General features: G+C 38.9%; 2 protein-coding genes across 2 annotated transcripts in view; both read right to left on the reverse strand.

The window, feature by feature from the left end:
- Positions 1 to 14,030, reverse strand: part of PDZRN3 (PDZ domain containing ring finger 3) — a 244,172-nt gene that overhangs the window by 201,832 nt on the left and 28,310 nt on the right. The window lies entirely within an intron of this gene.
- On the reverse strand, positions 6,753 to 8,925 carry LOC119507258 (neuroepithelial cell-transforming gene 1 protein-like). Its single transcript, XM_037800421.1, has one exon. It carries the CDS (start codon positions 8,522 to 8,524, stop codon positions 6,896 to 6,898), a length of 1,629 nt encoding a protein of 542 aa, XP_037656349.1. The 5' UTR covers positions 8,525 to 8,925; the 3' UTR covers positions 6,753 to 6,895.

A 14,030-nucleotide genomic window follows, 5' to 3' on the forward strand; every position in this document is an offset into this window, starting at 1 on the left:
CGATCAATAAGACGATCATAAATAACAGGGTCCCAAAGATGGCAAGTGGTGAGCCATGGGTTAAAGGGCAGCAGGAGGTCCCAGTATATCTGCAGCTGCCGGACAGACACTTTACAGCGATGCGTGTCTAGGAGACCCGCTAGAGCACGAACTTGAGGTGCCTGGCATGTAGATAGACGATTACCCATAGCTGAGGGGAGAGGAGGGGGAGTTGTTTACCGAGCAGAGAGAATGAGATAAACCGTGGCCGCGAGGCCGAAGGAGACGGCGAGAGCAGAAAGCAGTGCCCTTTGGCAACGGGAGCAGTCAGGGGGGGCGGTTGCAAAGAGGCACACGGCGCCAAATGAGGAAATAAAGATACAAAGAACTACAGCAAAGTAATGGAGGGGAAGAGGGAGAGCGTTAGGAGGAACGGGGGTCATAGAAGTGCGCATACAAGAGGACGAAGAGAGCGTGGGGGAAGGGAGGAGCGGCTTCGGAGCGGTGAACCTCACACGGCTCCGGAAGCGGCGAAGGAGAGGCGGCCCTTACCTTGCAGGCAAGGAAACGGGAAGCTGGAGAGGCGTCCGGGCGAGCGGGCGACCTGCCGAACTGTTGTGTGGAGACGCTCCTCACACGGGGCACCAGTTGCGGTCGGGGTTACTGCTTCTGGGGGGAGGGGCGGCCGGTAGCTGAGCCCTCAGCTCTCGGGGCTGCTTAAAGGGTACCGGCGGCGGGGGCTCTTTCCCGGAGGCGAGGGGGAGGCGGAGGACTTGGCCGGGTCCTCGGCGGGAGGCGTGCAAGGTGTGGAGGGCGGCGATAAGGACAAGACACTCTTCATCCAGTAGGAGTATGCGCCAAAGAGGCTTTATTCAGGGGTGATCACAGGTTATATAGGCTGGTAAGAAGGGCAGGGCTGGAAAGGAGGTGAAGTAGCCTTAAATGGCAATACTGAAGGAAGAGGGGCTAGGATTGGTTCTGAGAGGACGCAGGAGCCGTAGCAGCGGGCGGGGGTTGTTCTGGCCACGGTGCATGCGCGCTGGCGGTGGCAGGAGTGGCCTTGGCACAAGGGAGTGTGTGGGCAAGATAAGGAAGTGAGGAAAGGGCGGTTGGGAGAAAGGCGGTTTCCTCCGGCAAGCCTCCCCTGCCCGTGACATTTTGGGTGAGGAAAAGGGAGCTGCCCTGACCTCGCTCCTCAGGCTCGGGGGGGCTGCAGAGGGCACTAATGCCCGTACCTACTACCCTCCCCAGGGGGTGATCAGGTCCCCTGGCCCAGGCCTGGCAAGCCGAGGTACAAGCTCAGCTACCCGCAGCAGACCCAGGATTCAAGCCCATTCAGCTAGCTGACCCTCAGCCTCTATACATACTGCTTGCTACCCACTACCATGAGTGTGGAGGATTTTGTGGAGGTAAGTTCTTTCTATGCAAGCATTTGTCCAGGCCATGTAAAAGCAGATTATTCATAAGTAGCTAAAACAACCTCAGAGTAGCAGTCAATTTTCTCAGCCCTGGTTCCCAGAGTTTTTCAGTTGGGGATTTATGTGTGAATTCACCTGGACTCTGTAAACTAGTCCTCCTCTGACATTCTGCACACTCTCCCCATCTCTACCCATGTGTCCAGCTAATCCCTCTCCAAAGGATCTTCTCTCTCCTCCATAAGCACTTGTAGCACCCAAAACTAAATTTAGCAAAAGGAAGGCAAGGAATTCTGTAAGTAAAATAGGACACAGCATCCTCAACTCTGTGCTCACCTGTGACCAGATTCCTTCACTCAGTCTCCACAGGAGCCTGCACCCCTTCTTCTGGGTGGCCAGCTTACGACAGCAAAGAGCTCATTAGCTTATGACAGAATGAACGGTCCCGCATTAGACTCTGTTCACGGGAATCACATGACCAGCTTAAACATACAGGCAACCTCATGTCTTCAAAAAATAGTTTATTTCCATTCTCCACAAACCAGGAACATTTCACAATGTGCCTACCACCACCCTGGGTACTCTCCTAAATTAAATCAAAATGGCATTTCGGTCTCCTTGAAGGTCTAAAAGACCTCAAGTTCTAGCTTTGTGTGGCAGGTGGTCCGCAACATTAAACGACCAACAATTAGCTTCATGCTTTCACTTCCAATGTCACGGCAGTTCTTTTCTCTCTGTGACAAGGCCAGGACATTCCCTCTGTCTGCTATGGTAAATGAGGGGAGAAAAAAGAAAAAGAAAAAAGCAGGCCATTTATAACCCTGAAGTTTTGCTTCAATGCTCTCACTGAGCGGAACCTGGCAACCTTGTTACAGGAGTGTCTTCCGTAATCACTGCCAAACTTCAAGTACCACAGGGGTTAAGTTAGGAAGAAAAAGGAGAAGGAAAAGAAAGAACGAACCACCTCCATCCAGGAAACAGGATATTTACAGACAACTCTTCTACTTTGCAGTTAAATTTGAGCACGAAAACTACATTTTGTTCAATTAAGAAAATGGCTACATTTCCAGTAGAAATTACCAACTTCTATTTCTTAATCGGGTGTGTATGCATGGGTGTGTGGGTGTGTGTATTTATATGTGCTGTGGATAAGAAAATAATCTGGAAACTTATTTGGAAAAAAAAGAGAAAAATTTATTACTAATAAAAACAACTTAATTTATTAGTAATAAGAACAACCAGCCACTTGCAACAGTTATTTTGAATCCTCTCAAGTTATTCTGGCTTAGACTGTAGCATTACTGATGGGGTGTTCTTAAGCAACAAAATTCCATGACAATTTCTCTAAAGTAATTAACAAACACTACACCGCATTCTATTATTATTATTAATTCTTGATTGGTTATCAAGCTAAGCAAAATATTACATTAAATGCATTAAGAATTATCAATATATGTTACCAAAAGGGACTAATTATGCAAAGGGTTTAACACTATCATTTAAAGTTCTCAAAGATATCACTTACTAAAAATATGTCCATTTGAATGAATTTTGCCATCCCATACCCCAAAAGTTCAAGGGAACTGCACTCCACTTGAAATCTTTAACAAAAAAATTTTTTTCTCAAAGTAAATATTTTAATTTGAGTCCAGGCTGCCTCCACCAGCAGAAGATAACATTTTGACGTTAAGTTGGCTGGCATATAAACAAACAAGCAGATGCCCAAATCTAAACAAATTTAGTTTTTTTTTCTGGCTGAAGACATTAAAAGAAAAAAATTAAGACTCTGGTTCTACATAATTTTTTATCCTTCTAAACCTTAGGAATTCAAGCTTTAAAGTTACTGTTAACAAAAATGTATTTTAAAACAGATTGGAAAATGTTTATTGGAAAATTTTTACTTGTTTTTTTCATTTATATTAAGATTTACACCATTTTTAACTGAATGTTAATGGTATGAGGAATCTCTTTTCAGCCTGTCACCTCTTTATTAACACAATCTTAAACATTTAGGCAGATAGGTAACCCTAAAAAGGTAAAATAAATCTGTTTATTAAAACACGCTTAAATATCATCTTGTCCTTTCATCAGATCCCTCCGAGGATGTGGTCAGGTGGTGAGAAGCAGTGAAGACCTTTATTTAATCCTCTTATTTGCATTCCACTGCAGAGAAGCCCTCAGAAAGTTCCATCGTGGTTTATTGCTTCACTGACAACTCGGGCTAAACATCCAAGGCAAAGAAATTATTTCCTGGAATGTGTATGAAAATTCTGTGGCAGCAATAATGGCTAAACTTCCATCAATGAAAATGACACAATCATAAGAGAAGTGAGAGTACCCTAGTTTAGGCATCATCCAAAACCTACCAGGATCAGTGTTTTGTGTTTAAACCAGGTCCCATAGGAAGACAAGATCCAAGTCAACGAGACAGGAGAGGACAAACATGACTCATATTAAACATGGTGGCAAAGCCTAAAGCTTCAAAACCAAAACACAGACTGCTAAAGGAAGTTCCATATTCTATCTCACACAAAGCAAGTTTACCAGAGATAATGCAATTTCTTAAATCTTATTGCTAAATATGACTAAGAAAAAGGTTTATCTAAAATGCTAAAATGTAAGGGCTGGAATTCATAAATGCAACAGAACTTCTTGTTTAGGTTCAGTTTACAAAATCCAGTGTGGCTTACCAAAAATTGAACCCCCGATATATATTTTTTTTTTTTTCCTTAAGGCAAAAACAAGGCTTCCTCACGATTTCTCTCTGGCAAGCCCATTTACTCCCCTGGTTCCAAAACGAAGGAAGCATCCATTCCTGAATTCCTTCTGGACTGAGGGAGAGGTCTATTTTAGCCCTCTGCTATTCCTGTATGGACAGCTGGGAGAGTCCACCTGTCCACAGTAGGTGTTGTCAAAGTATCAAATGTCCCCAAGGCCTCATGACATACTGTCACCTGCCTTGAATGCTTCTAATGTTAGATCTCCTACAGTTTTCCCCTCAGAGTTTGATCGTGTGACTTGAAAATGTATACCCAAGACAGGGAACAGACATGTACTGATCTAATGCCCTGTGCTATGTCCAGTGCTAGGCAATGGGAATATCAAATGCACACAGCTCAACTGATTTGACCCTGTTCCCTGGGATTCTCCTCCGCCACTCCCAAACACACTGCACACCTCACAGGGACACCTCATTAGCAGCACCTAAGAGATGCTGAATTGAGAAGCTTATCTGGGTATAACTTACAAATTCCCAACAGAATAGGGAAGATCACCACCACACAGGCCACACAAAGCATCTACATAAAACACAAGGCTGACACAAATCTCCACAAAGAGAGAAGAAATAACCCTGCACACCAAAGCACCACACTTCAAACAAGTGCAGCATCCAAAGGCTGGACCGAAGTCCCTTTGTAGTTAAGTCCATAAGGACACAAGTGACCAGTGACTCACATCATCAATGAACTTTGCCTTAGATAAGAAGTTCATAGATGGAAAGGAGAGAAGTAGAGGAGCTGATTTTTACAAATACAGTCAATTATTTCAACATCAAATTTGACTCCCTTCTTTTGGGACTTACATTTGCTGCCAACAGATCCAACAGACTCCAGGGCACAGTATCAGAAAAAGACATTAGCTGTCAATACCAAAGGTACAGCTCTGACCTCCAAAGGACAATGTTTTCAAACTGCGGTCTGCTGTCTATTTGCAAGTCGTGAAAGCCAATTTAGAGGGCAGCAAACAGTGTGAAAAGAAAAAGAAAACAGAATACCAGACTGCATTACATGTAGTAAAGATAAATGGCTCTCATGAAAATTTTTGCAATTTTTTATACACATATATCAGACCATACCCACTCCCATTCGAGAGTACGGTACTGGGTTGTATATGTATTTCTTTTGTGTGTGTGTGTGTGTGTGTGTGTGTGTGGTTTTTTTTTAATTTTATAATTCATTTATACAGAGAAATCATCTGGAGTGATCTATTTACAGTCTTTTCCAATTTTCATTTCCAATGGCCAAATATATTTTACATAATAGTCAACATTTACTTGGATTGATCATCATTATAAACATGCCATGACTTGGGGATTTTGGTCCAGACATCCCCATTTCCCCTCTTTTAAAGACTGTGAATTCACTGTTAATATTTTTAACAGAGAGAAATTAAATTCTAATTTTACTTTGTGTATATTTCCCATGTAACATTTTGCAGTAAAAGATTCACCAGTCTTTTTTCCATCTTATGAATAAATCCACCAAAATGATGTAATATTGTCAAATTTTCAACACACTTCATTTTTTCTTTTTCAAGCTCATTATTTGCAGGTATTACAAACCTAGGCAAATAAAGTTCACTTCCTCTCAAGCCTTCTACAACTTACTATACACCCTCAAGTTAGCTTTTACTATCTTCTTTCATTCTGGCACAACCAGACATTTTTACTTTAAGACAAAGCTACTCCCTTTTTCCTTCTTTTTTTTTTTTTTTAAACTTATTGCCAGTCAATTTGCCTTCCCTCTTGCTTTTCAGATGCCAAAACTTTCAACAAAATTCTTAAGGTGGTTTTCTTTCAGTAGTTTAGAAACTAAGTCATTTCATGTGTGTTCACTACCCCAAAATGCTACATTTTAAAAACGGCAATTTTCTTAATTGGCTCAAAAATAGTATGGCTTGGTTTCACTTGGTAAAGTTAATATGATTTAAGGTGGGGAAAAAAAATATATATATATACACATAAACACACAAGTTTTAATCAAGGAAGAAAAATATTTTAGACATGCCAATTTGAAAAGGTATCAAAGTAAAAAAAATAAAAGCAAATACTAAAAACTACTTTACAATAATAAAAAATTAAATAATTGGGAGGTTAAATGGATGAAATGAGATATATGCAGTGAAAAGCTAATATAAAGCATTCCAGTTGATAAAATGGAAGAATTTTTAAATTGTATGGTTTTTCCAAGGAAATTATGTTCCAACGTAAATTTTTAAATACTACATGTGTATATTCCATGTAGATTTTAGGTTTCAATGTTACAATTTCAAATTCTGCATACAAGAGTTACCAAAGAAACACTGGTAAAATACCAGTATTTGCAAAATTCTAAGCTTTGGAAAATACTGTAAATATCACAATTGGTTGCTACTGGAAAATCGTGATGGGTCCAAAATTAGGAGAAAATTTATTTCATAAATATTTCATTTGATTAAAAATACCAGGCTTGCATGTTCTAAATGAACCCAGAAAATATATCCTAAAAAAAAAAAGACTGTAAATTAACAATAATCTGTATACCTTTAGCTGCCATTGGAAAAAAAACAAAAAACAAACAAAAAAACACCAACGCATCAACAACCAAAAAACCATAGAAAATGATGTTAAGATTGGTATAAAGTAACCCTACAATGCTCCCATGCTCATATTACAAGGAAAAAAAAACTGTACACATTTATAAATTAACAGTCTCTCCACCAGTTAATATACAGAGCTTTCTTTATACCAAAGTCTCTTTCCGTTTGCCACTTAACTGGGCTTTGTCTCTTGCTTTTCGGAACCCAGACTGTGTTCGGTGTGCTTTTATAGTCTTGGTGTCTTCTTTTGTGTGTACACTGGAACTATATTCTGAAGCACTGTCATCAACTTCTACCTGAATAACACTAGAAACTGTTGATGCCCTTCTCTGGGCTTTGATGTTTGATGCAGAGGGGTTGTTCTCTTCGCACTCTTCATTGAGCTCTGGCAAATCCTTAAGCTCTGTGGGACTGGTGGCCTGCTGGAAAGGGGCAATAGCGGTTCGAATGCAATTGAACCACTGCTGCTTATGGAACACATCATTGGCTTGTAGAGTGTGAGACTGGCCTGGAGAGGGGTCTTGGAAGCGAACTCTAAAGATATGTTTAGCTTTATCTGAGTTGCTGAAAGCCCCTCGAAAGGATCCTCCCATTCTCACATCTCCATCCTGCAGGTCTTCTAAGACCAGCTCTTGGACTGGGATTGGCTGCCGGTAAACTTGGTAAGAGTGACGCTCATTCCGTGTAACAGGCCAAGTCAAAACCAAGATGTCTTGAAACAGGAAAATGTAAAGTTTATGTCTGCTCTTATTCTTCAATTCCCCATGGCAAAGTAATACTTTGCTTGCTTCAATTCTAGGATCCTTCTGCTTTTCATCCAGATACTCCAGTTTGTCAATGTAATACTGGCATTCTGATTCACCTTTCTTCAAGTTTATATCAGAGAGAACTCCTTGTATTATCAATACAGCTTCCTCCAGAAGCTGAACATCAGGGTGGTCTTTTGGAGTGTGTCTAAGAATTTCTTTTAACAGTAAAGGGTACTTGACCAGGCGACTTCGAGGAATATCTAGGAAGCTCCAAAGATCTAGTTTTCGACTGAAAGGAGACTCAAGACATCGCTGGAGGAAGTCTTGGACTCTTGGATCTTGTTTCTTTTGATCAAGAAGAGCTTTGGCTGCCAACTGGTTACTACAATAGCCTCTGTAGGCATTCAAGCCTGGCAACCAGTTCACAAGAATATGACCAATCTGCTCTACTGTTCCATCAGGCTTGGTTGCTTCTCCTATTCTTGCCAACAAATCTTCATGTAAAGGTATGTAAGCGTCCAAATCACCAAATATATGTGTGAGCTCCTCTTCTGACATAATAGACAACTTTAACATGGGGTCATGGTAGGCCTTTCTTGCAAGCTTGAGATCCTCAATTAAATCTTTTTCACCTCGGGACATTTCATATATTGCCTCCTGACATTTGATTTCTCTGGTTGTTAAAGACTCCTTCATATTGACATCTAACATCTCTGACCATAGCACACTATTTCTTCTTTTGGTGGGTGTTGGGACTGTTGATCTGCTATATGATTTCTGGACAGAAGCTGGAGATCTGTTGTCACCACGGAGGGTAAATGACTGTATTGTTTGACCAAAGCGTCTGACTGCTCCATTTCTTACTGGAGAGATTAAATTTGCTAAGGATGTGACCCGACCTAGAGGTCGAACTCTTTTATTGCTTGGCTCCTCTTGTTCTCTGAAGGACTGATTGTTAACATCTAGGACTCGAATAGTCCTTTTAATAGGTAGGAGACCTCCAATCTCATCATGCGCCACCATGCTTTACCAAATATCCCTTAAAATCTTTCAAATTAATCCACATCCGAGTCAGCCCTACAACCAATCGCCTCAGAATCACACGGGCTTTTCTTCTAAGTGCTCACCCTTGGCAGCCATTTGCCCATGTCTCTTCCTTCTGGTGGAGCTAATTGCTTCTCATGAAACGTATTGTCGGTCGGTTTCAAAAAAGTTTGCAAAACACCCTTCTAAGGGCAGGGTAGCATGAAGTACAGTCTGAATAGTTCCTATATCTATGATTGGGATGCATCAATTGGGAAATGGGCTACTACAAAATTACAACAGCTTTTAAATGTAATCTAAAATTCTTTTAAATGTAATCTAAAATTCTAAAGAAGCTGTTTTTTTTTATGTAATCTTGGAACCGGAAGTGGGCAGGGGGTGAGGACCTTTGGTCTCACAAAAGAGCAAGATGTAAAGTTTGTAACAATATGTAAATGTCAAGTTTGCACCTTTCACAGGTGTCACCTAGTTCCTGAGGAAAACAGGAAATAACTAAATTACTGAAGTTCTCCAATCCTGTTACATGTTAACTAAAATAATTAACTCCCTTTGTCTCTAATGGGTTTAGACAATTAAAGGATCATTTTGGAGAGATTGCCCCAAACCTCCCAGATATAGATAAGCCTCTTGTCTATCACTCTTGTTGCATGTTAAGTAAATGATTAACTCTCTTTGTCTCTGGGTATAAAAACCAATTGAAGAAACACTTTGAGGAGGCAGATTTGGGAACGATTCCCCTGTCTTCTGCCGGTGTAAATAAACCTTTTTTCCTTCTCAGCCTGGTTCGGTGTGACTTCTATTGGCCATGCCAAGCAATGAACCCAGATTTGGGAAGTGCCCCTTCTACAATATATCGGACCATACCCACTCTCATTTGAGAGTACTGTACTGGGTTGTATATAAAACGTCTTTCTTACTGTAGGTCGGTTTCAAAAAAGTTTGCAAAACAAAACACTCTTCTAAGGGCAAGCTAGCATGAAGTGCTGCCTTAGCAGTACCTATATCTATGATTGGGCTGCATCAGTTGGGAAATGGGCCACTGCAAGTAACTACAATTGGAATGCATAAATTTATTTCAGTTTTTCTAAAATTTATCAGAGCAAACAAGAAAATTTTATCAAAGATGGATTCTCTGGTTTCTGGCCTACAACAGTCTAATATTTGCATATCTGCCTCTGAACAATCTTTAATAATGATGGAATCATTCCTCTCGTCATGGATTCTAAACTCTAAAAGCACCTGTGTTCCTCAAGCTATCAAAATAAAATAAAGTAAGTAAAATAAAGTAATGAAACAAAATGTAGCTCAGGTTGGTGCATGGTAGCAGAAGGTAAGACGAAGTCAGGTAGTACTTGAGATTATTTTAGATGGTGTAGGTAATACAATTAAAGGGCCTGGACCGGCATGATGAGAAAGTCATTCCATTTTCAAGTCTCAATCCTTCCGATTACATCTAGAAGACAGATTGAATTGGAGGCCAAATATTTTAAATGACTTTTTAAAAAATAAGTGTTATTTAAGAGTAAGCTACATGCAGACAGTGAGCAAATCTTAAGAGTCCATTCTGATGTACTTTCCCAGCATGAACATTCTCATTAACTAATACCCAGATGAAGAAGAAAATGGGACCAACTGCCAGAAAGCTCTCCCTGGGCCCCTCATTCTCCCTCTGAGGGAACCACAATTCTGACTTCAAATCCCACTGAATAATTTTGCCATTAAACAAACAGAAAACAGAGCTCAGGACCACAAGCGACAGACAGCATCTGGCTTAAATTTACTATCTCTATGTTTTTATTGTATTTATTTTTGTCTTTATCTTCTCTTTACAGTACACGATAATGGTGTTCTACTTATGATAGTGAAATATAATTTCCTTTTAAAATAAATTTAAGTCAAATAAAACCATGTTGCTTTAGGAAGAATGTTAAGTACTTAAAAAAACAGTACATACATGGCAAAGACCGAGAAGGTGTTACTTGACTGCCTATATTTGAGAAACACTAGTTTAGATTTGCAGATCAGTGCCAAGACATTCAAGTGGCCATTCCTCCTCTGTGATATCCAAAAATGAGGGTGGATTCTCTCCCCTACCCCATTGTGTAACAGAAGGCCCAACTTCCTCTCTTATGCAGTCTTAGCACAGTTTAATATATGGTGCTAGTGGGATATAGTATGTTCCTTTTATACGTTTCTAGCTTGTATTTCTCACAAGTTTAACCAAAACTGGAAGAAGGTTGATTCAGAATGAAAGGAAACATGCATATCAGATTTTTCTCCTCATAAATCTCTACCTTTTAAATTTTAAAAGATCACTTAGAACAGGGAACAATTATAACAAAAGGCCCACAATAAGCTCACATTATGGAATGTCTTCATTATTCCTGTTGTGGCAAAGAGCAACAACACTTGTTATGGACTTAACTTCCAAATAAACTAAAGGAGAAAAGGAAAATATCATTTTAATAGAATTAGCAACTTCCTTCATTGTCATCTTCTCTCCAAATCAGTTAAATTCCATGTAAGTTCTGTTAAATACAGTGAGTTCAGCAGCTGACACACTGCCTCTAATGTTTTAGATTTACTTAATGTACCAAACAAATTAATATATACCTATGAGTGAGCTTCATGAGTAATTAAGTTCCTTTGTCAAAACACAGATTTCTTTCCATACCTTACACAATACTACCTGCCCAAAGGAGTCATCTTTCATTTCTTAGTTAAATAAATGCTATTAAATACAGACTGTATTCAAAACAGCCTAAAACTTTTTCATCCATGTTTTCTAGGAACTCGAATGAATGATTCATACAAAATAAAAGAAAAATCTCACAAGTTACTAATGTGAAGCCAATCAAGTACCTTAATGTTCAGGCATACAGAGTCATTCAGAGATTGACATATATATTCATATACAGAGCCACACGTGTATTTTTTTCACAAGCTCAACTCTGAAAAATCTAAAAATCCTATTTGTTAAAATAATAGCAAAATAAGAAGGTGGTGGCTAATAAATTTAAAGTGTGGTTTAGAATTTATTAAAATGCAACTGCAGAAAGCAATTGCACAGAATTTGGGATTCAACCGCCTTCCTCTGTTTGATCACATTTCCTTCTGCTGTTAAAAACACCAAAGGGAATTAGCACCAAAACGCTGATTGGGGCATATTAATGGAGAAATTACAAACTTCAGCAACTTTGTGAACATCATGGTTAATCCTCTGAAAGGAAAAGAGAAAGCAGTCCTTGTTTTCAAACTTATCTCCTAATAACCGAAGAAAATTAAGATGTTGCTCCATTCATGGTATTAGAAAGGTTCAAGTGTTTGGTTAAAATACGATGAAATCTTTTTCCTCGTTTGATTCCCTCTCTTCTACAATTCCTTTATAACAGACAATTCTATTCCAAGTCCCCATCACTGGTTAATACTATCTCACTCAAGGATGGAATACACACAATGACTGATGACGCAGGTATTTCAAAGAATGATACAAAGCACCAATGATACAATAGCAATGCTGCATCAAAATCACAGTTAATCTGAAATCAGCCAGACATAAAAGGACAAATATTATATGATTTCACTTATATGCATAGCTAGAATGGCAAATTTAAGAGCGACAGAAAGATGTGAAGTTACCAGGGGATGGGAGAAGAGGGAATGGGAAATTATTGCTTAATGGGGAGTTTTTGTTCAGGGTGATAGAAAAGTTTTGGTAATAGATGGTTGCTAGCACAACACTGTAAATGTAATTAATGTCTCAGAATTGCACACTTACAATAGTTAAGATGGCAAATTGTTATATACATTTTATCACAATAAAATTTAAATGCAAAAAAAAACATCCTTAATCCTATTTTACTTAACCAACTTCTGCTTCATTTAAACTAGAGTTTAGACAAGTAACAACAATATTATGTGTTCCACAGGATATCAACGTGCTCTATCAGATTCTAGGGCACAGGCCTTTACAGCCATTCCTGATTGAACAAACTGATAAAGTTTTTGTAAGATAAGGTTTAGTAACAGTAGGATTTTTATTTTCATCTTTATACTTTATTGTACTTCTCAATTTTTTTACATTGGTGTACTACATTAATATCAAGATGTGAGTGTTACCCTAAAAAGAAATTAAATATAACTTGTAATCTTAAGGTGAAGTTTTGTTGAAACAATGCAAACTGTTTACAATCTTAAAACAATCCCAATAATTCTCATGTCAATACAAAACTGGAAATTGTAATTTCTTCTGACAGTATAAAAATAGCTGATTTTGACCACAATTGTTAACTTTAGAGCACTTAATTCAGCAGTCAGCACGTATGCAATGAATTACCCATGCAGTTCACACTAATACATAAATTAAGTATTACTCCTGATTGATCAATTACTGGGATTTATATTGCCTTAGGAAGCGGCAGCTCTTAATCTACACTCAAAGATTCACTAATCTAAAAAGGAAACTTAAAACAAATTAAAACAGTCTATTCTCCACTGCAATTTCAGGTTTACGACTCCGTGCTATTCAGGCAACATGAAAACATTGGTTTGCAGGAAGGTCCCTCCAGCACAGCTAACCACCTAGTGAGTGTCTATTATGGGGCCAAATTTGCAGTACTCAGACACATGCATTACTTCATTACAGCAACCGTATGTCATACATAAGGTTGGCCACATTTTAAAGAGCAATCCTATGCTCAGAGATGATAGGAAGATACCCAAGGTCACAAAGCTAGCAAATGGTAGAACTAGAACTTAAAATATATCTGATTCCAGAGTCCATGCCCTTAACCACTATAAATACCGCCTTTCTAATTAACCTAGTGTCAATCATCTTCCTTTCTACATGGGTTTTACACACAAACTCCCTAGAGCCAGGCACCACACTTTAACCCTCTAGTCTGTGTATCCTGACCTACTTCCTATCAGGGAGACCTCAAAACACATGCAACAACTAAACATATGCCTGCTTACGGCTTCTCTTTTACTGTTATCCTAGGAATTCACATAACATGAGGATTATGCAATAAGCCTTAACTACAAAAAAACTCTATATAATTCATCCAACCTCCACATTTTTTAATCAACAAAGAATTTTTTAGAGAAGAGTTCCAACTATCTATCTAATGAATCCTAAAAAAAAAAAAAAAAAAAAAAACCTATTAGGAAATATAAATTTCTTACCAAGAGTCTGTTCTATGAAAAGAACAAAAAAATTGTCTTCTTAGATTAGGAACTGTCAGCATCGATTTTGTTCTGTACCCAAGTTTCTCCAAATATTAAATTTTTTAACAAAACGTATTTAGCTCATTTTTAAAATAGTCAGGAATTTCTCTTTTGGGAGTAGGGGAGTAGCTGGTTTGGTATGAAACCAAACACTCTTAGGCTCTAAATTCTCTTGATCCAGGAGAGCTGTCAAATGACTCACTAGGACTAGCAGGCAAAGAGGAAGTGATGGAAGATGGAAATTAAGAGACTCAAAACA

Source organism: Choloepus didactylus, chromosome 1 (assembly GCF_015220235.1).
Source record: "Choloepus didactylus isolate mChoDid1 chromosome 1, mChoDid1.pri, whole genome shotgun sequence".
Taxonomy (NCBI): Eukaryota; Metazoa; Chordata; class Mammalia; order Pilosa; family Megalonychidae; genus Choloepus; species Choloepus didactylus.

What these genes read in the sequence shown, in the direction of transcription:
- LOC119507258 (XM_037800421.1), bottom strand. Translation starts at nt 8,524, where the DNA reads ATGGTGGCGCATGATGAGATTGGAGGTCTCCTACCTATTAAAAGGACT.